Source organism: Oncorhynchus clarkii, chromosome 16 (genome assembly GCF_045791955.1).
Source record: "Oncorhynchus clarkii lewisi isolate Uvic-CL-2024 chromosome 16, UVic_Ocla_1.0, whole genome shotgun sequence".
NCBI classification, from domain to species: Eukaryota; Metazoa; Chordata; class Actinopteri; order Salmoniformes; family Salmonidae; genus Oncorhynchus; species Oncorhynchus clarkii.
In genome coordinates, this window is record NC_092162.1 from 12,184,497 (window position 1) to 12,212,469 (window position 27,973).

At 44.6% G+C, this 27,973-nt stretch overlaps 1 protein-coding gene across 1 annotated transcript in view; it reads left to right on the plus strand.

Moving 5' to 3' along the window:
* The window catches only part of LOC139367968 (protocadherin-15-like), a 205,477-nt gene extending 193,746 nt beyond the window's left edge, over window positions 1–11,731 (plus strand). The window contains exons 26-30 of the mRNA XM_071106395.1: window positions 1,022–1,149; window positions 5,939–6,157; window positions 6,964–7,052; window positions 10,396–10,572; window positions 11,428–11,731. Coding sequence (XP_070962496.1) covers window positions 1,022–1,149; window positions 5,939–6,157; window positions 6,964–7,052; window positions 10,396–10,572; window positions 11,428–11,731 — 917 coding nt within the window. The remainder of the gene's footprint in view (window positions 1–1,021; window positions 1,150–5,938; window positions 6,158–6,963; window positions 7,053–10,395; window positions 10,573–11,427) is intronic.
* Window positions 11,732–27,973: the final 16,242 nt, after the last annotated feature.

Genomic DNA, 27,973 nt, shown 5'->3' on the forward strand with positions numbered 1-27,973 from the left:
TCTGTACTCCTAGTCTCTCCCCATGGTCTGTACTCCTAGTCTGTCCCCATGGTCTGTACTCCTAGTCTGTCCCCATGGTCTGTACTCCTAGTCTGTCCCCATGGTCTGTCCCCATGGTCTGTACTCCTAGTCTGTCCCCATGGTCTGTACTCCTAGTCTGTCCCCATGGTCTGTACTCCTAGTCTGTCCCCATGGTCTGTACTCCTAGTCTGTCCCCATGGTCTGTACTCCTAGTCTCTCCCCATGGTCTGTACTCCTAGTCTGTCCCCCTGGTCTCTCCCCATGGTCTGTACTCCTAGTCTGTCCCCATGGTCTGTACTCCTAGTCTGTCCCCCTGGTCTGTCCCCATGGTCTGTACTCCTAGTCTCTCCCCATGGTCTGTACTCCTAGTCTGTCCCCATGGTCTGTACTCCTAGTCTGTCCCCCTGGTCTGTCCCCATGGTATGTACTCCTAGTCTGTCCCCATGGTCTGTACTCCTAGTCTGTCCCCATGGTCTGTACTCCTAGTCTGTCCCCATGGTCTGTACTCCTAGTCTGTCCCCCTGGTCTGTCCCCATGGTATGTACTCCTAGTCTGTCCCCCTGGTCTGTCCCCATGGTCTGTACTCCTAGTCTGTTCCCATGGTCTGTACTCCTAGTCTGTCCCCCTGGTCTGTCCCCATGGTCTGTACTCCTAGTCTGTCCCCCTGGTCTGTCCCCATGGTCTGTACTCCTGGCCTGTCGCTCTGGTCTGTCTTCCTGGTCTGTCCCAGAGCATTTTGTCAGATGATGTAAGACATGTTATTTGGTGGGTCCCTCTGTGTATTTGTAGCCCTTCAGGAGTGACATTTTACTATGAGAAATGACAAACCGCAATGCAGTGCTGTAGTATTTTAGTCAAACATCTAAATCATTGTATTGACAGGGAAATGAATATGATGCACATTTGACTGTTTTGACTTCTCATTTTCTATTCAATCCAAAAGATATTCAGATTAGCCTTTGGGGTTATTTTTAATTATTTTTTTCTTTCTCCTCTGCAGCCAACACAGCGAGGGTGTTCATTGATGTTCTGGATGAGAATGATCACTCTCCTGTCTTTACCAAACCCTTGTACCTGGGAGGTGTGGCCGAGGACGCCAAGACATTCACTTCCGTACTACAGGTCCAGGTACCCCAAGCTCTTTTCTAACACAAAGTGGACAACTTCTAAATAGTGCAATTGGTGTCGAAAGAGGACAATTCATTATTTTCAAAAAATGTACATTTTCGATCAAACTGCGATCACTCCTCCTCACGATGAAACCAGCCAAAATGTGTCCGGTTGGACGATTATCTGTGTTTGCATTTGAAATGTTGATGATGCATGACCAGCTGGAGGATCAACCATCTCTTTCAGACACCTCTAACAATACTTATAATGCCCAGGCCGTAGAGACTCTCACATAAAATCTCTGACAAAACTTAGAATGCCCAGGCCGTAGAGACTCTCACATAAAATCTCTAACAATACTTAGAATGCCCAAGCCGTAGAGACTCTCTCATAAAATCTCTAACAATACTTAGAATGCCCAGGCCGTAGAGACCCTCACATAAAATCTCTGACAAAACTTAGAATGCCCAGGCCGTAGAGACCCTCACATAAAATCTCTGACAAAACTTAGAATGCCCAGGCCGTAGAGACTCTCACATAAAATCTCTGACAAAACTTAGAATGCCCAGGCCGTAGAGGCTCTCTCATAAAATCTCTGACAATACTTAGAATGCTAAGGCTATAGAGGCTCTCTCATAAAATCTCTGACAATACTTAGAATGCCCAGGCCGTAGAGACTCTCTCATAAAATCTCTGACAATACTTAGAATGCTAAGGCTGTAGAGGCTCTCACATAAAATCTCCACACATCTGTCAATAGCATGCTGCAAAGTCCTGTGTGAAAGGGAATTATCCCCTGTGTGCACCAGGGCGTGTTGTTGTTAGTTTTTCGCACCATTGTTGCTAAAGCCACTGTGACACCTGTTGGGCGTGTGCTCAGACTGAGACTGTGTGTGTGTGTGTGTGTGTGTGTGTGTGTGTGTGTGTGTGTGTGTGTGTGTGTGTGTGTGTGTGTGTCATTTGCATCGTTGTTTCAGAATGATGAGCCGTAGCAAGACTACTTTTTATTCAGATATGCATGCTGTTTTCTCTGGTGTTTGTCTGATGTTTGTGTCTCCCTGCCGGTCTTTCTCCCTGTTTGTCTATATGCCTGTCTCCCTGCCTGTTTCCCTGCTGGTCTTTCTCCCTGTTTGTCTATATGCCTGTCTCCCTGCCTGTTTCCCTGCTGGTCTTTCTCCCTGTTTGTCTATATGCCTGTCTCCCTGCCTGTTTCCCTGCTGGTCTTTCTCCCTGCCTGTCTTTCTCCCTGCTGGTCTGTCTCCCTGCTGGTCTGTCTCCCTGCTGGTCTGTCTCGTGGTCTGTCTACCTGCCTGTATCCTTGTATGTCTCCCTGCTTGCCTGTCTACCTGTCTGTCTACTTGCCTGTCTTCCTGTCTCCCTGTCTGTGTCCTTGTCTGTCTCCCTGCCTGCCTGCCTTCATATTTCCATCTGTCTGCGTCTGAGTATGCACCTACCATGTCTGTGTGCAGGTGAAGTGGGCATCATTTGACATTTGAGTAATTTAGCAGACGCTCTTATCCAGAGCCACTTACAGTTAGTGCATTCATCTTAACATAGCTAGGTGGGACAACCACATATCATAGGTATAGTAAGTACACTTTTCCTCAATAAAGTAGCTATCGAGGGGGGTTGTCAAGTGCAAGTGTTGGTTCAGGAGTGAGGAGGGGGGTTGTTGCTCCCTTTGACTGTTGTCGCTCCATTCAACGGTTTTTGCTCCATTTGACTGTTGTTGCTCCCTTTGACTGTTGTTGCTCCCTTCGACTGTTGTTGCGCCATTCAACTGTTGTTGCGCTATTCGACTGTTGTTTCTCCACTCGACTGTTGTTGCTCCCTTTGACTGTTGTTTCTCCCTTCGACTGTTGTTTCTCCCTTCGACTGTTGTCGCTCCATTCGACTGTTGTTGCTCCATTTGACTGTTGTTGCTCCCTTTGACTGTTGTTGCTCCCTTCGACTGTTGTCGCTCCATTTGACTGTTGTTGCTCCCTTCGACTGTTGTCGCTCCATTTGACTGTTGTTGCTCCCTTCGACTGTTGTTGCGCCATTCAACTGTTGTTTCTCCACTCGACTGTTGTTGCTCCCTTTGACTGTTGTCGATCCATTTGACTGTTGTTGCTCCCTTCGACTGTTGTTGCGCCATTCAACTGTTGTTGCGCTATTCGACTGTTGTTGCGCCATTCGACTGTTGTTGCGCCATTCAACTGTTGTTGCGCTATTCGACTGTTGTTGCTCCCTTCGACTGTTGTTGCGCCATTCAACTGTTGTTGCACTATTCGACTGTTGTTGCGCCATTCGACTGTTGTTTCTCCACTCGACTGTTGTTGCTCCCTTTGACTGTTGTTGCTCCATTTGACTTTTGTTTCTCCCTTCGACTGTTGTCGCTCCATTCAACTGTTTTTGCTTCATTTGACTGTTGTTGCTCCCTTTGACTGTTGTTGCGCTATTCGACTGTTGTTGCGCCATTCAACTGTTGTTTCTCCACTCGACTGTTGTTGCTCCCTTTGACTGTTGTTGCTCCATTTGACTTTTGTTTCTCCCTTCGACTGTTGTCGCTCCATTCGACTGTTTTTGCTCCATTTGACTGTTGTTGCTCCCTTCGACTGTTGTTGCTCCCTTCGACTGTTGTTGCGCTATTCGACTGCTGTTGCGCTATTCGACTGTTGTTGCGCTATTCGACTGTTGTTGCGCTATTCAACTGTTGTTGCGCCATTCGACTGTTGTTTCTCCCTTCGACTGTTGTCACTCCATTTGACTGTTTTTGCTCCATTTGACTGTTGTTACTCCCTTCGACTGTTGTTGCGCTATTCGACTGTTGTTGCGCTATTCGACTGTTGTGCCATTCGACTGTTGCGCTATTCAACTGTTGTTGCGCCATTCGACTGTTGTTGCTCCCTACGACTGTTGTCGCTCCATTTGACTGTTGTTGCGCCCTTCGACTGTTGTTGCGCCATTCGACTGTTGTTTCTCCCTTCGACTGTTGTTGCTCCACTCGGCTGTTGTTGCTCCACTCGGCTGTTGTTGCTCCACTCGACTGTTGTTGCTCCACTCGACTGTTGTTGCTCCACTCGACTGTTGTTGCTCCACTCGGCTGTTGTTGCTCCACTCGGCTGTTGTTGCTCCACTCGGCTGTTGTTGCTCCACTCGACTGTTGTTGCTCCACTCGACTGTTGTTGCTCCACTCGACTGTTGTTGCTCCCTTCGACTATTGTTGCTCCACTCGACTGTTGTTGCTCCACTCGACTGTTGTTGCTCCACTCGACTGTTGTTGCTCCCTTCGGCTGTTGTTGCTCCATTCGACTGTTGTTGCTCCACTCAACTGTTGTGGCTCCACTCGACTGTTGTGGCTCCAATCGACTGTTGTTGCTCCACTCGACTGTTGTGGCTCCACTCGACTGTTGTGGCTCCAATCGACTGTTGTGGCTCCACTCGACTGTTGTGGCTCCAATCGACTGTTGTGGCTCCAATCGACTGTTGTTGCTCCCTTCGACTGTTGTTGCTGGCTAGTGTAGAACACAGTCAGGCTAGTGTAGAACACAGTCACAAACGGGTTTGTCAGGAGCCTCAAAAGAGATCCTTTAGACCAGGAAGTAATGGAATTACTGGGTCAAAGAGTTCCTGAACTGACATACTGTACCCACTGGTTCCAACTCCTAATGGTAACATTCAACCTCCCAGGTGTTTCACACACAGTCAGGGTCAGTATCTTCGTCTTTAGTATTCATACCTATTCCCTGTTGCTTTACTAATAGGACATTCGTAGCAGATCTGAATATGGATCTCTGTAAAAGCTGCTCAGCATCCCCAAGATTAGACTAATCTACTTTTAAATCCTTCTTTAAATAGTTTTGTGAGAAAGAGGGAATTTAAACCCTGATGGAGTGGTGGCCAAACCTGAAGAAAGGGTAGAATGGAGGGAGGGAGGGAGGGACAGAAGTGATGTTTGCTACTCTGTCACACAGGAGCGTTGCCACTGCAGAAATAAATAATAACTTGTCTTCTGAGTGACACACGTTGTCTGTGATTGATCTCATAATTAGTATATTTGAACACAAAACAAGTCACTCTTGACGGAATGTGTTTGTGTTCCTGTACAGATAGGAAAACAAAGAGGAATCTCTGCAAAGAACAAATCCAATTTCGCAGCAAATCAGCCTCAAATCAGAACCACAGTTTCTAACAAGTCAGGGTTGCTTTCATAACACAGTCAAATGCTGTCCTCTCTCTCTGCTTGCTTGGGGCAGTCTTTGTGCCACATTTTCACACTGCATTCATACACTGGTATCTTTTTTCCTGGTCTGGTCTCACCATTAACTAACCCAGGGGGTGGATTATTTTACCAGTGAACCTTTACCTATATAGTATACTGTATAGTATAGTGTGAGATACAAATGAGTTGCAGAATATTGAAAATATCTCATTAGTGTGAATGACTCCAGCTGGGCAGGGCACAGTGCTGTCTCTGCTCCTTAACACTCAGTCTCAGTCGTAAAAAACAAAAGAGGTCTAATAAATCAACTTCACTGCAGAGCAACAAGGCAACCGGTGAAGTCAGCTGTGTCCCTGTTAAAGAGAGAGTGGCTCGCGGCTCGAAGACTCCACCTACAGCAAGAATGGAGAACTACAACCACTTCAAAACAATAAAACAAATATGTGCCCTTTGTATTTTCAATGGATGAGCTGATTGGGATCTTGATGTTGAATTGTTGTTGTGGTTGTTGACGCTGCTGTGTTTGAACCTCTTGAATGCTTTTGTGTGTGTGTGTGCGTGTGCGTGTGCGTGTGTGTGTGTGTGTGTGTGTGTGTGTCTCAGGCCCTGGACAAGGACACAGGGAATTACAGCTCCATGCAGTACAGGCTCGTTATCCCCCCCACCACCAACGGCAAGGACGGCTTTGTCATCGAGCCCTACACCGGTGTCATCAAGACTGCCATTATGTACAGGAACATGCGCCGGTCCTACTTCAAGTTCGAAGTGGTCGCCACTGACAATTACGGCCAGGGGGGACTGAGCAACAAGGCAGAGGTGGTGGTGAGTGTTTGTCCTGTTCCCGTAGAATTAAATGGAGATTCCCATTCTAGTAACTGTAGTTCTATGTGCTGTGCGTTTCCCTCCGTGAAAAGCCATTGGTCTGGTCTCTGAGTCTTTTGTTCAATGCTAAGTTCAAGTTCCATCAGTCCTGCCTAGTTTTTCATACTCCATGCCAGCTATGAACAATTCTGGCTTATGGACCTTTAAGTATGTCAATATCCACAATACTTCCACTCCCCAGGTTTACACTGGCGGTACATACCCCTCCTCTCCTCCCAAAATACACATTCAAAGCTTCCCATAGGAATTGCATTTGTAAAAAGACACAGTAGTGATACTCCAGCTAATCAATGATCTGTGTCTGGTGCCATCCTTGTGGTAGATAGTATAGGCTAGCTATCCCTGAGAGAGTAGATGAATGTGTGTTCCTTCCGTGCTGGCTGCTTCCCAGTTTGTTGCAAATTGAACTGTCCCAGGGCATATGGGGACCATTGATTATACATTACAGCCTTGTGCTGCTTATTCCTCCCTTTGCCCTTAATGAAATAAGGGGCTGGCTGGGTCAGAGTCTTGCCTGAACGAGAGGAGCCACGCTGGGGCTAAATTAATCTCATTCCAACGGGAAGCTTCATTTCATGGGGACTGTATAAAGGGACCTTCCTGCCAAACTACAGAGAGAGTTCCTGTTGTGGTTTAGCCTGCTGTCCAAAATGAAAGCTCATTTTGTAGAAGTTAGGGAGGGGAGGGGAATAGATACTGGTTTTGTGTCTGCCGCATTGATCATCTGATTAAACCCTGTTTCCCAGGTATCCGTGGTGAATCTGCTGGATATGCAGGTGGTGGTGTCCAACGTTGCTCCTACAGTGGTGGAACAGAACAAGGACAAGCTCCTCGGGTAACGTAGAAGATATCTAATCTATTGTAATTCACTTAAGAAGGATATTGCGTCCGTCTTTTAACATTCGAGTCGCGACTGTGCTCATAGTCTCTTAAACTTAATTTGCAAGTGACTCATTTTAGCAACACTTGCATTTGGCCCTTCCCCAGGCGTGCAGGTGTTTGAGGGGGCTGCATGATTCAGAGTTGATTTGATCGTCGCCTTCTACCGAGATGAAAAGGTGTCCCACTGTGTGACGGCTGCTCAAATTAAAGTGTCAGGCTACGCGAGCCTTCCTTCAGTTTCCATTCGAGGCTCTCCCTACCTGCCTCCTCAGGTCTATCGGAGCTCTGTCATACACTTCAGACAGCCACTCCCCAATGGTTCCCTTCTTGTCTTGAGCTTACTTCTTAGCCATTGGCATTGTTATCCTCAGTAGGAGTCTAACTTCTCTCTGAATCTAAATTGCAAAAGAGGAAAAGTGCCAGTGGCTCTATAGCTGTCTCCTGTTTCTCTGAGGTGTGTGTGTGTGTGAATTCCGGCATATGTGTGTGACCTTGCGTGTATTAGCTGTGCTGCTACTATACACCTGTCCGTCACCCAACGTATCCTCCTACTGACAATCAACCAGTATCAGTCCTCCTGATGGACTTCCTCTGACTGGGTGTCATCCTAAGGTCTCTCCACATTCTCTCCCAGAGTTACGGCCCCAGCTGTGGAGCCACCTAATTCCTCAGTGTTTTCCCACTCCCAAGGGGAGAGGCATCCATCTGGTCTCAGTGCTGTCATGCTGCCACCTAGTTCCTCAGTGTTTTCCCAAGGGGAGAGACATCCATCTGGTCTCAGTGCTGTCATGCTGCCACCTAGTTCCTCAGTGTTTTCCCAAGGGGAGAGACATCCATCTGGTCTCAGTGCTGTCATGCTGCCACCTAGTTCCTCAGTGTTTTCCCAAGGGGAGAGACATCCATCTGGTCTCAGTGCTGTCATGCTGCCACCTAGTTCCTCAGTGTTTTCCCAAGGGGAGAGGCATCCATCTGGTCTCAGTGCTTTCATGCTGCCACCTAGTTCCTCAGTGTTTTCCTAAGGGGAGAGACATCCATCTGGTCTCAGTGCTGTCATGCTGCCACCTAGTTCCTCAGTGTTTTCCCAAGGGGAGAGACATCCATCTGGTCTCAGTGCTGTCATGCTGCCACCTAGTTCCTCAGTGTTTTCCCAAGGGGAGAGACATCCATCTGGTCTCAGTGCTGTCATGCTGCCACCTAGTTCCTCAGTGTTTTCCCAAGGGGAGAGGCATCCATCTGGTCTCAGTGCTGTCATGCTGCCACCTAGTTCCTCAGTGTTTTCCCAAAGGGAGAGACATCCATCTGGTCTCAGTGCTGTCATGCTGCCACCTAGTTCCTCAGTGTTTTCCCAAGGGGAGAGACATCCATCTGGTCTCAGTGCTGTCATGCTGCCACCTAGTTCCTCAGTGTTTTCCCACTCCCAAGGGGAGAGACATCCATCTGGTCTCAGTGCTGTCATGCTGCCACCTAGTTCCTCAGTGTTTTCCCAAGGGGAGAGACATCCATCTGGTCTCAGTGCTGTCATGCTGCCACCTAGTTCCTCAGTGTTTTCCCAAGGGGAGAGACATCCATCTGGTCTCAGTGCTGTCATGCTGCCACCTAGTTCCTCAGTGTTTTCCCAAGGGGAGAGACATCCATCTGGTCTCAGTGCTGTCATGCTGCCACCTAGTTCCTCAGTGTTTTCCCACTCCCAAGGGGAGAGACATCCATCTGGTCTCAGTGCTGTCATGCTGCCACCTAGTTCCTCAGTGTTTTCCCACTCCCAAGGGGAGAGACATCCATCTGGTCTCAGTGATGTCATGCTGCCATCTAGTTCCTCAGTGTTTTCCGAAGGGGAGAGACATCCATCTGGTCTCAGTGCTGTCATGCTGCCACCTAGTTCCTCAGTGTTTTCCCAAGGGGAGAGACATCCATCTGGTCTCAGTGCTGTCATGCTGCCACCTAGTTCCTCAGTGTTTTCCCAAGGGGAGAGACATCCATCTGGTCTCAGTGCTGTCATGCTGCCACCTAGTTCCTCAGTGTTTTCCCAAGGGGAGAGACATCCATCTGGTCTCAGTGCTGTCATGCTGCCACCTAGTTCCTCAGTGTTTTCCCACTCCCAAGGGGAGAGACATCCATCTGGTCTCAGTGCTGTCATGCTGCCACCTAGTTCCTCAGTGTTTTCCCACTCCCAAGGGGAGAGGCATCCATCTGGTCTCAGTGCTGTCATGCTGCCACCTAGTTCCTCAGTGTTTTCCCACTCCCAAGGGGAGAGACATCCATCTGGTCTCAGTGCTGTCATGCTGTCACCTAGTTCCTCAGTGTTTTCCCACTCCCAAGGGGAGAGGCATCCATCTGGTCTCAGTGCTGTCATGCTGCCACCTAGTTCCTCAGTGTTTTCCCAAGGGGAGAGACATCCATCTGGTCTCAGTGCTGTCATGCTGCCACCTAGTTCCTCAGTGTTTTCCCACTCCCAAGGGGAGAGACATCCATCTGGTCTCAGTGCTGTCATGCTGCCAGCTAGTTCCTCAGTGTTTTCCCAAGGGGAGAGACATCCATCTGGTCTCAGTGCTGTCATGCCGTCCTCTTTGGCGTTTCCCAGGTAATTGGCTCAACACCTACTGTGTCTTTCCTCAGAGCTCAGAGGGCTGCAGAAGCCCATCGCCAGACGAGGGTTGTGTCTGAAAGGGAACACTATTTCAAATATAGTGCACTACTTTTGACCAGAACCCTATTCGGGTATAGAGCGTGGTGCACTTTATTGTGAACAGGGTACCATTTCAGATGCACACCAGGATATTTTCTTTGAACTGATACTATTGTAGATACTTCGATTTTGGAGACGGAGCACCATGTTTGGCTTTGCATTGCAATCCAAAACCAGTCTTGATACACACACCATTCTTGATACACACTGTTGAGCGTGAAAAACCCAGCAGCGTTGCCGTTCTTGACACACTTAGCCGGTGCGCCTGGAACCTACTACCATACCCCATTCAAAGGCACTTAAATCTTTTGTCTTGTCTATTCACCCTCTGAATGGCACACATACACAATCCATGTCTCAATTGTCTCGAGAATTAGAAATTCTTCTTTAACCTGTCTCCTCCCCTTCATCTACACTGTTTGAAGTAGATTTACTAAGTGACACCAATAAGGGATCATAGCGTTCACCTGGATTCACCTGGTCATTCTATGTCATGGAAAGAGCATAACGTTTTGTACCCAGTGTAAATCACCGTTGAATATTTCCCCCTAGATCCTGCTGTCACCTCGTTTCTCTACAAATCCACTGATGCTTGCTTCCTCTTCCTCTGCAGGGTCCTGGAGCGCTATGTGCAGGACCAGATTCCAGGGGCCAAAGTGGTGGTGGAGTCCATAGGACCGCGGCGGTTTGGCGACGGCTTCGAACAAGAGGACTACTCCAAGTCAGACCTGATGGTGTATGCTGTTGACCCTCTGACCAACAGGGCCATTTCACGGCAAGAGCTGTTCAAGTGAGAAGAAAGTCACTACGGTGGCCCTGAGGGACAAAACAGTTTATAACTAAAGTGATTGCCCCTTAGGGCCACCCTCTGTCGTATCTAGATACGCCATCCCTGTGGAGCAGGTGTTTACCCAGTGACAGACAGAGGGGGGATGTCACCACTCACCAGAGTTGTTTTGTTCCCTGTCACCCTGCAGTCAGGCCCTCATTAGAGAGCCAAACGCATGCCCTCGTACGACAGCAGCCCCGGTTCTGCCATTCAACTGGCTGACAACCGGCTGAGCCACCGCTCTGTACTGCTCCCGACATACTCTGCACAGCAGGCTCAGTGGTCATCTAACCGCCCTCTGCCTCTTTCAGCTCCACAGAGTGACAAATGGACCTAGTGAACAATGGCAACATAATTGTGAAGCAGTGTGTACCCACACCTGTCATTTATGCTTCCGGCCATTACAGGGAGGAGAGTGTTGCACTGTTTGCTCTTAGCTGTAACTGATGGATATATCATGATGATTTTCTCATGCACATAATTGGTATATGACTGGAGACATTTGTTTTTTCCTGAACACTTAACTATAACTAAGGCCTGGTCAGGTGATCAGGAAAAACTCCAGGCCCTCTGACTGATGGTGATGATGATGATGGTGGTGATGATGATGATGGTGGTGATGATGATTATAATGATGATGGTGGTGATGATGATAGTGATGGTGATGATGATGATTATAGTGATGATGATGATGGTGATAGTGATGATGGTGATGGTGGTAATGATAATGATGTGATAGTGATGATGATGATGATGATGATGACCGTGTGTGTGTGTAACTATACTGCATGTAAGCTCTGTCTGTTTCCATCCAAGGTTTCTGGACGGGAAGCTGCTGGACATCAACAAGGAGTTCCAGCCGTACCTGGGCCGAGGAGGGAGGATCCTGGAGATACGCTCCCCTGACGTGGTGACCAGCGTGAAGAAGGCCATGCAGACCGTGGGCTACACAGAGGGGGCGCTGCTCGCCCTCGCCGTCATCATCATCCTCTGCTGCATCCCCGCCATCCTCATCGTCATCATCACCTACAGGCAGTGTGTAGAAAAAACAGTTCAAAGTTCAAATGCTGTATTGGAAGTACATTTTGGGTCAAATGGGAATTGGTCTTGGGGAATGTGAGTATGAATAGGCCACAAGGCACAAGTACTAGTGCAGACAGACACAGGGGTGCAGACAGACACAGAGGTGCAGACAGACACAGGGGTGCAGACAGACACAGGGGTGCAGACAGGCACAGAGGTGTCAGACAGGCACAGAGGTGTCAGACAGGCACAGAGGTGTCAGACAGGCACAGAGGTGCCAGACATGCACAGAGGTGCAGACAGACACAGTGGTGCAGACAGCACGTTACCTGCTTTCCAGCCCTCAGAGGCTATCCCTAATGCCCATCGTTTTAGGAGGAAGCAAGCTTTCTCTCCGCAATTCACCATGGAAACGCCTTTGAGAGCCGGCATAATCGTCTATTTATACAGCGTGAAAGCACATTAATTAATGTCAGAACAGATAAACACTGCAGACTGATTGTTGCGGTTTGGGGGAGATTTTCTCCCTCTGCTCTGAGCCTGCGAACCAAACCGAGCAGCAAATGGCTAGACTGATAGCCATCGCGATTTCAGGGCTAGAGTGACAGCCATCACGATTTCAGGGCTAGAGTGACAGCCATCGCGATTTCAGGGCTAAACTGATAGCCATCGCGATTTCAGGGCTAGACTGACAGCCGTCACGATTTCGGGGCTAGACTGACAGCCGTCACGATTTAGGGGCTAGACTGACAGCCGTCACGATTTCGGGGCTAGACTGACAGCCGTCACGATTTAGGGGCTAGACTGACAGCCGTCACGATTTCAGGGATAGACTGACAGCCGTCACGATTTCAGGGCTAGACTGACAGCCGTCACAATTTCAGGGATACACTGACAGCCGTCACGATTTCAGGGCTAGACTGACAGCCGTCACAATTTCAGGGCTAGACTGACAGCCGTTACGATTTCAGGGCTAGACTGACAGCCGTTACGATTTCAGGGCTAGACTGACAGCCGTCACGATTTCAGGGCTAGACTGACAGCCGTCACGATTTCAGGGCTAGACTGACAGCCGTCACGATTTCAGGGCTAGACTGACAGCCGTCACGATTTCAGGGCTAGACATGAAACAGATGAGAAAAGAATTGTGTGTCATCTTCATCAGTGTCTCAGCTTCAGGAAAGTGGCTTAATCTACAGAGAATTATTTCAATCTTTCTCTTTTTGTATTAAAAGACAATGATTGTAAGAAGCATTGTGTCTGTAATTTGCCCCTCGCTATTACCAACATCCTTCTCTTTCTTTCTCCTCTTTCTTCCATTGTCAACAGGTTCAAAGAGTGAGTATTAAAATCATCAAATCCAATTTTATTGGTCGCATATACATATTTAGCAGATGTTATCGCGGGTGTAGCTAAATGCTAATGTTCCTAGCTGCAACAGTGCAGTAATATCTAACAATACACACAAATCCCAAATATAGAAATATTAGAACGCGCAACCTCCCACACACCCCCGCTGTGCACGCCATGTGTTTCCATGGGCACAAACACTGTTCATGACACAAACTGTTCACTCCCCTCTGGTTGGCAGAGAGAAAATGTTGCAGGTTTTAAAGCTTATTTTTGTGCAATTTTACCCATTTTTCCATGTCTAATGTGTATTCATGTGATATTTGAGTGGCTCGAACATGTTTTCAAAGCCAATGATTGGGATCAGGGAAGTCAACGAAATCTAAAACAAATGAAGAGTGCATAACCGGTTTTTATACACTGCAGTCGGAGACAATAAATAAGACATGTGCCGGCAACAATTGGTTTCTTTGAGTATATTGGGGTGCCACTGTGTGCCAAGATATTTATTTATGTGTGCATTTATAATGTAGCAGTGTCCTCTTCGAATTTGCTGACGCTGTAATTTATCGTAACTTGGTTGAATTTCTCTCCATGGTACTACTAAAGGAGACAGGCGGAGTGTGCTAAAACTGCCCGGATACAAATGACCCTCCCTACTGGCAAATCAGTGGTTGCTGCCACCAACAACCTGTATGAAGAGCTGGGGGACAACACCATGTAAGTTTTATAATATATCCTATCTTATCCCATTATGTGGGTCCTTGCAAATTCTCTGTTTAATTTAGAATTGGAGCAATTTTCCTGGGCGTGATTGGGTTCCTTGGTCAAACATATGCTACTGTAGACATTGTTTTAAGTTTATCTGTGGAGGTTAAATCATGCTGTGCTTCAGTGTAGTTCTTCACTGGGGAAACTGAGCAAAGCTGTTATCACCATTCCATGGCTCAGCAGTTTCCTGCCTTCTAGATATGCTCGCTTCCATAAACTTAATAGAATTTCATATGCAAGGAAAATACCATCTGGAATATGATTCTTATTTTATTCTTTACTGTTCAAGATGGAGTACGATTGACTTCAAATTAGACTGGCCAGCTCTCTGAAAACAAGGAGGAAATTCATGTCAATTGAAGATAATTGAAATACTTATTCATAAGTGCCATGGCAAAAAACAATTTATTTTATCGATAAGGTTGTTGAGTGGCTCAGTCATTGAGCAGTACAGCGTTTGGCTTCATGTGCTGCTGCAAAGCCACAAGATATGCCCTGATCACATAGAGAACAGACCTAGGCTTACTTTAGAATAAACTGGTCAACCGCTCTGCTGATCAAGTAGCCCTCAGTGCTCACTTGTAGCTTCCTCCTTCTCTGATCAAAAACAATGCAATGGTAGAGCGAATCGTTTTTTCAATTGTCAGCCATCAACCAGGCGGTGGACATTCAGAGAATGAAATCTGCCATTACCGGCAGTCAAGTGTGTAGCATTTCTGTGATTCGCCCTGCTTTTCCTGCTATACTCATCTGTCTATCTTATTGCCTCATTTCTCTTCCTTGGCCTCCAGAGTGAAGTGAGTACTTGTGTTGTAGCGCTAGGTTGTAACTGTTGCTCATTAGAGTTTTCCTTTAGTCTCTGCTTCTTGTCTGTTGTTGTTTATTATTCAAGTAGCAGGCCCTTAAATTGTATGTAGATCAGTGGAGGCTGGTGGGAAGAGCTATAGGAGGGCTGGCTCATTGTAATGGCTGGAATGGAATAAATGGAATTGTATCAGACACATCACACATATGGAAACCACACATTTGACTCCCTTCCATTGATTCCATTCCGGCCATTAATATGAGCCCGTTCAGTCTGGCAGTTGCGGTCTTATTTCGCCTTGCAACGTTTTAGGAGAGGAGATAGGTCGCTAAGCTTATTTGGTGGTAGTAAGGTGTAAATGGTAAACTTTTTCTTTGGAAGTTATCTCTCTCATCACAGTTTTCCTCCTTCTATCGTTTCAAGTCTTTTTCTCCTCTGCCGTCTCCATAAAAGCAAAAAAGAGGAGGATAACCGCCAGAGGCTCAAAAGCACACTTGCCACGGGGGCCATCGCTGCACACAAGCTTTCCAGTGCCAAGGGGATCCTCCTCAACAACATGCCCAAGTCCGAGAGTAACATCACGTTATTCTCAGACGAGAACCCCTTAACCACCAAGAACCCCCTGTTTGACGAAGGCACGGGCACTCTCAGCAGCCCAGAGATCCTGGGGCAGCACCAGAGGACGATGGTCCTCCTGGGGACCTATCCCCCTCCCCCCCCTCCACCTCCCCCTCCATTCCTCCTCCCCCTCCATGCCTCCTCCCAATTCACCCTCCACCCTTAACTACGGCAAAAACATTTTCCCTGCCCCTCCTCCGCCTCTCCCTCCTCCCATGTCCCCTCCCCTCAATTGTCCATCTGCGTTTGTGCTCTCCCTCGCCCGCTGTGACCACCCTGAGACCTGTGTCCCTGCATCCTCCCCCGCCGCCCCTCCCCATCGACCCCGAGCTCCCCATGAAGGAGCTGAAGGGGATCCTGAAGAACGTACAGAACATCGCCGACATCGAGAAATCTGTGCAATCAAATAGACAAGAAAAACTATGCTTCCAAGGAGCGTCCTGAAGCCACAAGGGTCTGTGGATTCTGTGGACTCCTTCTATGATGAATTAGACATTGCAGAGACTGTAGTCCCCACCACAGCAGAGGTGCAGGCTGATGCTCCGTTTAGAGAACAGTACAAACAGGTACACGTCCTGCCAAACATCAAAATGAACTCCTTAGTGGAAGAGCTGGAGAAACACTTCCCCTCTCAGTCCACTGCAATGTCTCTTTCTATTTCTGTTTAGTGACTTCTTCTTTTTCTTCTTCATTTTGTGTTCTTTTGCAATTCCATTCTTCATTCATTCTTGTGTTTTCATTTTTTGTCGTTTATTGTTGTCATGTATTTTTTTCAAGGGAGTTGTTTTCAATCTGAAATGTTGATTGATATTTATTTATATATGAATGCATGGCTAGTCTTGTTCCGTGTCATAACTTAGCCTGTAATTGTAAGGTTTTATGGTCACCTAAAGATGAAGATAATCTAGAGAATTTTACCTATCCATTTCATTAAAAGAAAAAACCTATTCATTTCTCTCAAGTAATTTCAACCAAGTTCAATTGTAAAACCGCATAAGAAATTTCAGAGGACCTGAGCCCTAGGACCATGCCTCAGGACTACCTGGCCTGATGACTCCTTGCTGTCCCCAGTCCACCTGCTGCTGCTGCTCCAGTTTCAACTGTTCTGCCTGCGGCTATGAAACCCTGACCGGTTCACAGGACGTGTTACCTTGTCCCGGACCTGCTGTTTTCGACTCTCTCTCTCTCTCTACCGCACCTGCTGTCTCGACCTCTGAATGCTCGGCTATGAAAAGCCAACTGACATTTACTCCTGAGGTGCTGACCTGTTGCACCCACTACAACCACTGTGATTATTATTATTTGACCCTGCTGGTCATCTATGAACGTTTGCTGGTCATCTATGAACGAAGGCCAGCATTCCTGGAAATGCCTCTTCGCTGTTGACGTTGAGACTGATGTTGTGTGGATACTATTTAATGAAGCTGCCAGTTGAGGCGTCTGTTTCTCAAACTAGACACTCTAATGTACTTGTCCTCTTGTTCCGTTGTGCACTGGGGCCTCCCACTCCTCTTTCTATTAGAGCCAGTTAGAGCCAGTTTGCGCTGTTCTGTGAAGGGACTAGTACACAGCGTTGTATGAGATCTTCACTTTCTTGGCAATTTCTCGCATGGAATAGCCTTAATTTCTCAAAACAAGAATAGACTGTCGTGTTTCGGAAGAAAGTTCTTTGTTTCTGGCCATTTTGAGCCTGTAATTGAGCATACAAATACTGACGCTCCAGATACTCAACTAGTCTAAAGAAGGCCAGTTTAATTGCTTCTTTAATCAGAACAGTTTTCAGTTGTGCTAACATAATTGCAAAAGGGTTTTCTAATGATCAATTAGCCTTTTAAAATTATAAACTTGGATTTCCTAACACAACGTGCCATTGGAATACAGGAGTTATGGTTGCTGATAATGCGCCTCTGCACGCCTATGTAGATATTTCCAGCTACAATAGTCATTTACGACATTAACAACGTCTATACTGTATTTCCGATCAATATGATGTTATTTTAATGGACCAAAAATGTGTTTTTCTTTCAAAAACCAGGACATTTCTAGGTGACCCCAAACCTTTGAACGGTAGAGTATGTTTGGTGGAAACATACCACTCGTGGGAAAATGCGCACTATGCGAATTCTAGAGTAGCACACAGTATTGTGCTAACAAGTGTATACTTAAAGAGCGATCTCATTTGAAGGAATATGTTATGAAGGAATTCAACTTGCAAACTTTACAGATGTATCACAGTCACATCCTGTATGTATTCGGAGAGTATTTAGAGCCTTAACATTTTCCACATTTTGTTATGTTACATTATTCTAAAATGTGTGTGTGTGTGTATATATATATATAAATATTTTATCAATCTCCAAACAAAACGCCATAATGACAAAGACAATCAACCAGTATCAGGTTGATAGAAAGTTTTGCAAAAATAAATTAAAAAATGAAATTTCACCTTTACATAAGCATTCAGACCCTTTACTCAGTACTTGGTTGAAGCACATTTGGCAGCGATTACAGCCTCGAGTCTTCTTGGGTATGACACTAAAAGCTTGGCAAATATGTATTTGGGGAGTTTCTCTCATTCTTCTCTGCAAATCCTCTCAAGCTCTGTCAGGTTGGATGGGGAACGTCGCTGCACAGCTCTTTTCAGGTCTCCCCAGAGATGTTTGATCCGGTTCAAGTCCGGGCTCCGGCTGGGACACTCAAGGACATTCAGAGACGTATCCCTAAGCCACTCCTGAGTGGTCTTGGCTGTGTGCTTAGCATTGTTGTCCTGTTGGAAGGTGAACCTTCGACCCACTCTGAAGTCCTGAGCAGGTTTTCATCAAAGATCTCTCTGTACTTTGCTCTGTTCATTGTTCCCTCGATCCTGACTAGTCTTCCAGTCCCTGCCGCTGAATAACATCCCCACAGCATGATGCTGTCACCATCATGTTTCACCGTAGGGATGGTTTCAGGTTTCCTCCAGACGTGACGCTTGGCATTCAGGCCAAAGAGTTCAATCAGACCAGGGAATCTTGGTCTGATTGTGTGTGTGTGTGTGTGTGTGGTGTGTGGTGTGTGGTGTGTGTGTGTGTGTGTGTGAGAGTCAAATCTAAAAAGAACATGAAGAAAATGTACAACAATGACAAATGGTTTGATGAAGAATGCAAAAACCTAAGAAAGATTTTGAGAAACCTGTCCAACCAAAAACATAGAGACCCAGAAAACCTGAGGTTATGCCTTCACTATGGTGAATCACTAAAACAATACAGAAATACACTACGGAAAAAGAAGGAGCAGCACGTCAAAAATCCGCTCAATGTAATTGAAGAATCCATAGACAGAACAAATAATTATCCATCCAAAACAGAGATGTATGGGTAAACCACTTCTCCAATCTTTTTGGCTCTATAACAAAGAACAAACAGCAAAAACATATACATGATCAAATACAAATGTTAGAATCCACTATTGAAGACTTCAACAACCCACTGGATTCTCCAATTACCTTGAATGAACTACAGGACAAAATCAAAACCCTCCAACCCAAAAAGGCCTGTGGTGTTGGTATCCTCAATGAAATGATAAAATATACAGACAACAAATTCCAACTGGCTATACGTAAACTCTTTGACATTTGACTTCAGATTCTAGTAGGGTGAGGCCTGGTGCTGCAGACTGTTCTAGTGTCCTCGCCAATTTGATGATATTTATGTTGAAGAGGGCCCTGTGGAAAGAAATGTGTTTTTGTCAATTTAAACTGTACACTTGTTGTTTGTGTTCATAGATTTTATAATGTCGTATGTTTTTCCCCTAACACCACTTTCCATCAATTTGTATAGCAGGCCCTCATGCCAAATTGAGTCGAAAGCTTTTTTGAAATCAACGAAGCATGAGAAGACTTTGCCTTTGATTTGGTTTCTTTGTTTGTTTGTTTGTCAATTAGGGTCTGCAGGGTGAATACGTGGTCTGTCTTACGGTAATTTGGTAAAAAGCCAATTTGACATTTGCTCAGTACATTGTTTTCATTGAGGAAATGTTTGAGTCTGCTGTTAATGATAATGCAGAGGATTTTCCCAAGGTTGCTGTTGACACATATCCCACGGTAGTTATTGGGGTCAAATCTGTCTCCACTTTTGTTTATTGGGGTGATCAGTCCTTGGTTCCAAATATTGGGGAATATGCCAGAGGATGATGTTAAATAGTTTAAGTATAGCAAATTGGAATTTGTGGTCTGTATATTTTATCATTTCATGTAGGATACCGTCAACACAACAGGCCTTTTTGGGTTGGAGGGTTTGTATTTTGTCCTGTAGTTCATTCAATGTAATTGGAGAATCCAGTGGGTTCTGGGAGTTTTTAATAGTTGATTCTAGGATTTGTATTTGATCATGTACATTTTTTTTGCTGTTTGTTCTTTGTTATAGAGCCAAAAAGATTGGAGATGTGGTTTATCCATACATCTCCATTTTGGATAGATAACTCTTTGTTTTGTTGTTTGTTTAGAGTTTTCCAATTTTCCCAGAAGTGGTTAGATTCTATGGATTATTCAATTTCCCTCTGTTTCCCTCTCTCTCTCTTAGTGAGGGGTAGGGGTAGAATAGATTTAAGAGCACTGAATAATTCATATTATTGCCTTCCAAAAGGAGATGAACAACTGCTTTACAATTGTCATGTACTTGAAACTGAAAAATGAGCAAAGGGAGACCACTCTCTGCTTTTGATTTAAGCAGCCAATTACTGCTACAGTAGGTGAAGCAATCTTTATCTTGACAATCTTTATCTTGACAATCTTTATCTTGACAATCTTTATCTTGACAATCTTTATCTTGACAATCTTTATCTTGACAATCTTTATCTTGACAATCTTTATTTTTGACAATCTTTATCTTGACAATCTTTATCTTGACAATCTTTATTTTTGACAATCTTTATTTTTGACAATCTTTATTTTTGACAATCTTTATTTTTGACAATCTTTATCTTGACAATCTTTATTTTTGACAATCTTTATTTTTGACAATCTTTATCTTGACAATCTTTATTTTTGACAATCTTTATCTTGACAATCTTTATTTTGACAATCTTTATCTTGACAATCTTTATTTTTGACAATCTTTATCTTGACAATCTTTATCTTGACAATCTGGTTTACTGATTTCCACAATGTTTCTTCCTCTACAGGCGCGGGTATGGACATCATGAGGTACGTTGGCGTTTCCATTCCTCTGAAATTGGCGTTGCTGCTTTTGAATGGTGAACCTACTTGTCAGTTTATTTAACATTGTTATCTGTAGACACAGCGTTGATAGAAGTTCCAAAACTAAATATGGAAATAAACTTCCAATGCACCGCCCACCTTATATTTGGGGAGGCGATGTGGTGCACAGATATTGGAAAGGTTTGGCTGATGGCGGAAGCTGTCATCCCTTCGTATTAAATGCCTTGGGTTTTGGTTATGAAATTCTCTTATTATACTTCATTGACACAGGCTGTTTCTTCTGTCTATTTCCCATGAAACTCCCCCTGACCTCGCTTGCTACCCCTTCCCCATCCATATTTGCATTGATCCACTATCTGTTTAATGAAACCTTCCTCTTATCTATTTCCCCTTTGACTGTCTTTTCCTCCTCAACTGTCCACTCTCTCTCCGGCAGCAACAGCAGTTGCTCAGGCCCTCTCTTCTGAGACCGGAGGTACAGAATACTCTCTATCTCTCTCAATTCAATTCAGTTCAATTCAAAGGCGGGCCGGGCGCAGTGCGCGCTAACCAAGGTTGCCAGGTGCACGGTGTTTCCTCCGACACATTGGTGCAGCTGGCTTCTGTGTTGGATGGCGTTGTGTTAAGAAGCAGTGCGGCTTGGTTGGGTTGTGTATCGGAGGACGCATGACTTTCAACCTTTGTCTCTCCCGAGCCCGTACGGGAGTTGTAGCGATGAGACAAGATAGTAGCTACTAAAAACAATTGGATACCACGAAATTGGGGAGAAAAAAGTGTAAAATTCAACAAAAATAAAGAAATAAAAAATAACAGTAAAACATTACACTCACAGACTTTCCTCTTATTATGTCTATATACAGTGTTGTAGCAATGTGCAAATAGTTAAAGTACAAGAGGAAAAATAAATTAACATAAATATGGATTGTATTTACAATGGTGTTTGTTCTTCACTGGTTGCCCTTTTCTTGTAGCAACAGGTCACTAATCTTGCTGCTGTGATGGCACACTGTGGCATTTCACCCAGTGGATATAAGAGTTTATCAAAATGTGGTTTGTTTTCAAATTCTTTGTGGATCTGTGTAATCTGAGGGAAATATGTGTCTCTAATATGGTCATACATTTGGCAGGAGGTTAGGAAGTGCAGCTCAGTTTCCAACTCATTTTGTGGGCAGTGTGCACATAGCTTGTCTTCTCTTGAGAGCCAGGTCTGCCTACGGCGACCTTTCTCATTAGCAAGGCTATGGTCACTGAGTCTGTACATATACAAAGATTTCCTTAATTTTGGGTCAGTCACAGTGGTCAGGTATTCTGCCACTGAATACTCTATGTTTAGGGCTGAAAAGCATTCTAGTTTGCGCTGTTCTTTTTGTAAATTCTTTCCAATATGTCAAGTAGTTATCTTTTAGTTTTCTCATGATTTGGTTGGGTCTAATTGTGTTGCAGTGTTGGGGCTCTGTGGGGTCTGTTTGTGTTTCTGAACAGAGCCCCAGGACAAGCTTGCTTAAGGAGCTCTTCTCCAGGTTAATCTCTCTGTAGGTGATAGCTTTGTTATGGAAGGTTTGGGAATCGCTTCCTTTTAGGTGGCTGTAGAATTTAACGGCTCTTTTCTGGATTAAATATGCATGCTATCATTAGCAGGTATCTGCTCTGCATGCATTATTTGGTGTTTTACGTTGTATACAGAGGATATTTTTGCAGAATTCTGCATGCCGAGTCTCAATTTGGTGTTTGTCCCATTTTGTGAACACTTGGTTGGTGAGCTGACCCCAGACCTCTCAACCATAAAGGGCAATGGGTTCTATAACTGATTCAAGTCTTTTTACCTAGTTACCTGTGGCGCTGATGTTTAGGCCAAGGTACAGTATATATAGTTTTTTTGTGTGCTCATGGGTAACGGTGTCTGGGTGGAATTTGTATTCTTGGTCCTGGCAACTGAACCCTTTTTGAACACCATTACTTATGTCTTACTGAGATTTACTGTCAGGGCCAAGGTCTGACAGAATCTGGGCAGAAGTTCTAGGTGCTGCTCTACGCACTCATTGGTTGGGGAGAGAAGCACCAGATCATTAACAAACAGTAGACATTTTACTTCCGATTCTAGTAGGGTGAGGCCGGGTGCTGAAAACTGTGCTAGTGCCCTCACCAATTTGTTGATATATATGTTGCATCCCTGTCTCACCCCCCGGCCCTGTGGAAAGAAATGTGACTCACCAACTGGATTCTGGAATTTCTGTTTTTTACATCGGATTAAAGTAAAGACTCAGAGCTACAAAATGGTATATCATACACTGCATTTGAGGAAACAATGGGAAAGTAATTCTGTTTCGAAAGTTGATCAACTTGTAAACTCACTTTTGAGAAAACCATCTTTCAGTGTTTTGGTACTACTATTGGAGAGCCCTTCTTTGTCTACACCCATTCAGCATCGTTCACACCCTATTAAGCCGGTTGATCCGAGCGTTCTGTACTAACTTGCCAGCTACTTCCAGACTTCTTAGAGAGAGAGAGAACAGCTCACTGAACATTTTTCACCCTAGCAGAGCTGGTTATGTTATCCAGCGCATTGGTGACCAGATACCAACTGTGCTGTCAGACTGTCCGTTCGTAAATTCAGAGTGTTTCACGTTCAGAGCACACACTGGGCGCTCTGGCCAATAAGTAGGGTTGTTCCGAAAGCTCTGACCTCACAATAACAGTCAAGCACCCAAGCTAACTGGCTAACATTGGCTAGCTACTTCCAGACATATAATGAGAGAACACCCCACCCCACCATTTTACTCCCCCTAGCAGACCTGGTTAGGCAGTTTTCATGTTATCCAAAGCGTTTTTGATTGTAACTGTGCTGCTGGCAACAATTGAATTATGCTTTGTTGCCGACATTTACTGACACCAGACATATTCAACGGGTGTTGAGCGTTAAAAAATGTATCAGTTATTCTGCGCTCTGGCACACTAAGACGAGAATCTTTTGTTAAGAAATGTGGCTAGATAGCTAGCTAGGTAAACAATTAATCTAACGCATGACGTAACATTAGTTAGCCTGCCAGCCAGCTAACGTTAGCTAGCTAGATAACAGTACACTAACTTGAAATGAAAATACTTTGTCAAAATTAGAGTAGTCTTTTGTTAAGACATGTAGCTAGCTAGCTAGCAAAACAATGGACAATAATCACAACTCATTATCTTACTACCCTGCATGAATCTGCAGGTAGGTAACCAACCAGGTTCTATGGCTATAACTAGTCAAGCAAATGTATCTGAGATACGAAGAATAAGATCATACACAACGGTAGCTAATGACCCATCCAGCTAACGTTAGCTAGCTAACAGTACACTTGAAATTAAACCACTTTCTGCTTAAATTTTTCCTTGTAAGCAGGAATCGGGAGGATAGAATTATGGTCAGATTTGCCAAACGGAGGGCGAGGGAGAACTTTGCACCAGTCTCAACGTCAACAGTGAAGAGGCGACTCTGGGATGCTGGCCTTCTAGGCAGAGTTCCTCTGTCCAGTGTCTGTCTTCTTTTGCCCATCTTCATCTTTTATTTTTATTGTCCAGTCTGAGATATGGCTTTTTCTTTGCAACTCTGCTTAGAAGGCCAGTACACTCTAATGTGCTTGTCCTCTTGTTCCATTGTGCACCAGGGCCTCCCACTCCTCTTCTATTCTGGTTAGAGACAGTTTGCGCTGTTCTGTTAAGGGACTAGTACACAGCATTGTACGAGATCTTCAGTTTCTTGGCAATTTCTCCCATGGAATAGCCTTCTTTTCTCAGAACAAGAATATACTGACACGTTTCAGAAGAAAGTTCTTTGTTTCTGGCCATTTTGAGCCTGTAACCGAACCCACAAATACTAACGCTCCAGATACTCAACGAGTCTAAAGTTGTTTTATTGCTTCTTTAATCAGGACAACAGTTTTCATCTATGCTAACATAATTGCAAAAGGGTTTTCTAATGATCAATCAGCCTTTCAAAATGATAAGGTGGTGATATGATATGGATTAGCTAACTAGATATGGATTAGCTAACTAGAGGTTGACCGATGAATCGGTATGGCCGATTAATCAGGGCCGATTTCAAGTTTGCATTTTTGTGTTTGCCAGCAGCTCTTAGCAATGCTTGAATCACAGTGCTGTTTATGACTTCAAGCCTATCAACTCTTGAGATTAGGCTGGCAATACTAAAGTGCCTATAAAACATGCAATAGTCAAATGTATATGAAATACAAATGGTATAGAGAGAAATAGTCAACGTGTCATAATTCCTATAATAACTACATCCTAAAACTTCTTAACTGGGAATATTGAAGAACTGGGAATATTGAACCACCAGCTTTCATATGTTCTGAGCAAGGAACTTAAACGTTAGCTTTTTTACATGGCACATATTGGACTTTTACTTTCTTCTCCAATTGAGCATATTTCATTATTTATTTGAGACTAAATTGATTTTATTTCTGTATTATATTCTTTATTTAGTATTGTTGTAATTGTCATTATTACAAATATATATATATATATATATATATATATATATATATATATATATATATATATATATTGTCTGATTAATCAGTATCGGCTTTTCGTGGTCCTCCAATAATCGGTATCAGTATCGGCGTTGAAAAATCATAATTGGTCGACCTCTATAGCTAACACAACGTGTCATTGGAACACAGGAGTGATGATTGCTGATAATGGGCCTCTGTACGCCTATGTAGATATTCCATTAAAAATCAGCAGTTTCCAGCTACAATAGTTATTTACAACATTAAAATGTCTACACTGTATTTCTGATCAATTTGTTATTTTAATGGATAATTTGCTTTTCTTTCAAAAACAAGGACATTTATACGTGACTATTACAGTGAAACATTTTGTCCAGGAAATTGTCTAGAAGGGATTGAATTTGTTGTTGCCTAAACTTTTTGGGGGAGATTTCCAAAATACTTTCCTTCCATCTATAGCATTTCTTAATATTATTCTGTTCCTTTGACTTTGATGGCTCCTGATTTAGCATAGCTCTGTTCAAATAGAGTGTGATTTTTCTGTGATCTGATAGGGGTATCAGTGGACTGACTGTGAACGCTCTGAGAGACTCTGGGTTCAGGTCAATGATAAAGTAGTCTACAGTACTACTGCCAAGAGATGAGCTATAGGTGTACATACCAAAGAAATCCCCTCGAACCCTACCAGTGACTATGTACATACCCATCATCCAACAGAAGTTGTTGCAGGAGTTGCTGCAGGAGTTGTGACCCATTTCTGTTGGTTATGTTGCCGTAGTTGTTTCTAGGGGGGAATATGGGGGAGGGAATGCTGTCACCTCCAGGTAGGTGTTTGTCCCCTTGTGTGCTGAGGGTGTCAGGTTCTTGTCCAGTTCTGGCATTTAGGTAGCCACAGACTAGTACATGTCCCTGGGCCTGGAAATTGTTGATCTCCCCCTCTAGGATGGAGAAGACGTCATCGTTAAAGTATGGCGATTCTATTGGTGTGATACTGTAGGTAGCACCAATGAGGACATTTTTCTCTGTTGATATCATTTCCTTATTCATTTCTAGCTAGATGTAAAATTGTCCTGTTTTGGCTAATTCAATAGAGTGGGTTAGGTCTGCTCAATACCAAATTAGCATACCCCCTGAGGCTCTTCCCTGTTTCACACCTGGTAGTTTGGTGGATGGGACTACCAGTTCTCTGTAACCTAGAGGGCAACCAGTGGGTCCATCTCCTTTATACCATGGTTCTTGTAGAATGACAATGTCTGTATTTCCAATGTCTTTCATGAAGTCTGGGTTCCTGCTCTTTAGGCCAATGGCAGATGATCTCAGGCCTTTTATATTCCAGGATGAGATAGTAAAAGCTTTGTGTTCCATATTGTCTAGAGTTGTTTTTGTGTGGTTTAGACTCTGTCTGTCTGTCTGTCTGTCTGTCTGTCTGTCTGTCTGTCTGTCTGTCTGTCTGTCTGTCTGTCTGTCTGTCTGTCTGTCTGTCTGTCTGTCTGTCTGTCTGTCTGTCTGTCTGTCTGTCTGTCTGTCTGTCTGTCTGTCTGTCTGTCTGTCTGTCTGTCTGTCTGTCTGTCTGTCTGTCTGTCTGTCTGTCTGTCTCTCTGTCTGTCTCTCTGTCTGTCTCTCTGTCTGTCTGTCTGTCTGTCTCTCTGTCTGTCTGTCTGTCTGTCTGTCTGTCTCTCTGTCTGTCTCTCTGTCTGTCTGTCTGTCTGTCTCTCTGTCTGTCTGTCTGTCTGTCTGTCTGTCTGTCTCTCTGTCTCTCTGTCTCTCTGTCTCTTCTCTCTGTCTCTTCTCTCTCTCTCTTCTCTCTCTCTCTCTTCTCTCTCTCTCTCTGTCTCTCTCTCTTTGCTATCCAAAGTAGTGAAGAATCCTCCTTTAATAAAGCCTGTTTGATGGTCTTCTCTTGTTTTCCTTCAAATTCATTTTCTTTAACTAAAACCTCTACTTTACCCACAACAGGAGCTCTCTATTGAGTCTGGTATCGATCCTGGCCAGGACTATTACACCCAGGATTATTATAATTGTGACCATGGGTAAGGGAATGTGTGTGTGTGTGTGCATGTTTTCTTGCATGCATGGCTGTGCACGGTGTGTCTGTGTACGGTGTGTCTCTGCACAGTGTGTGTTTGTGTGTGTTTTTGTTCCTGAGGCCTCACTGATCCTGTGAGTGCCGACAGTTCACCTCACACCAGGGAAACTCAGTCGGTCTGCAGAGTCCAGAAACTCATTTAGAGTTAAATACCCGTCCATAACAAACAGCTCTCGACACAACAGGCCTCCAGACTGAAAAATCGGAAGTAGTTTCCGAACAGCCTTGAAGTGAAGCGTTCAGGTCAGAATACATAATGATAGCTTCAGACGAAATAATTCAAATTGTCATTTGTTGCCACCTGTGATGAATTCCATAATTTTCATTTTAAGACACTAGAGACCCCATTTAGGTCTCCTGGCACAATGATAGCCAGGCTAATCACTCACTTAGCACGTTACATTGAGCATCGTCCACATGTTATCTAGCAACAGGAGAACAACAAGGAGTGTTGATGCAGATGGAATGTTGTGGAATTAAGCTCTTAAAATGTAGCCCCTCCAGCACCCAAGTGAGAGGATGATAGTTATAGAGCACGTGTGTCAAACTCATTCTACGGATGGCCGAGTGTCTTCAGGTTTTCACACTTCCCCTGTACTTGATTGATGAATTAAGGTTACTAATTAGCAAGGAACTCCCCACACCTGGTTTTCTAGGGCTTAATTGAAAGGAAAAAACTAAAACTTGCAGACACTAGGCCCTCCATGGAATGAGTTTGACACCCCGGATGTAGACGGAACGATTCAGATTTAAATATGCTGTAGCAGCAGATACATTTACCTCTCACTGTCTCTGCGTGTCTCTCTCTACTCTCTCTTTCCTCTCTCTCCTCTCTCTCTCTCTCCTCAATCTCTCTCTCCTCAATCTCTCTCCTCTCTCTTTCTTCTCTCTCCTCTCTCTCCTCAATCTCTCTCCTCTCTCTTTCTTCTCTCTCTCCTCTCTCTCCTCAATCTCTCTCCCTCTCTCTCAATCTCTCTCTCCTCTTTCCCCTCTCTCTCCTCAAT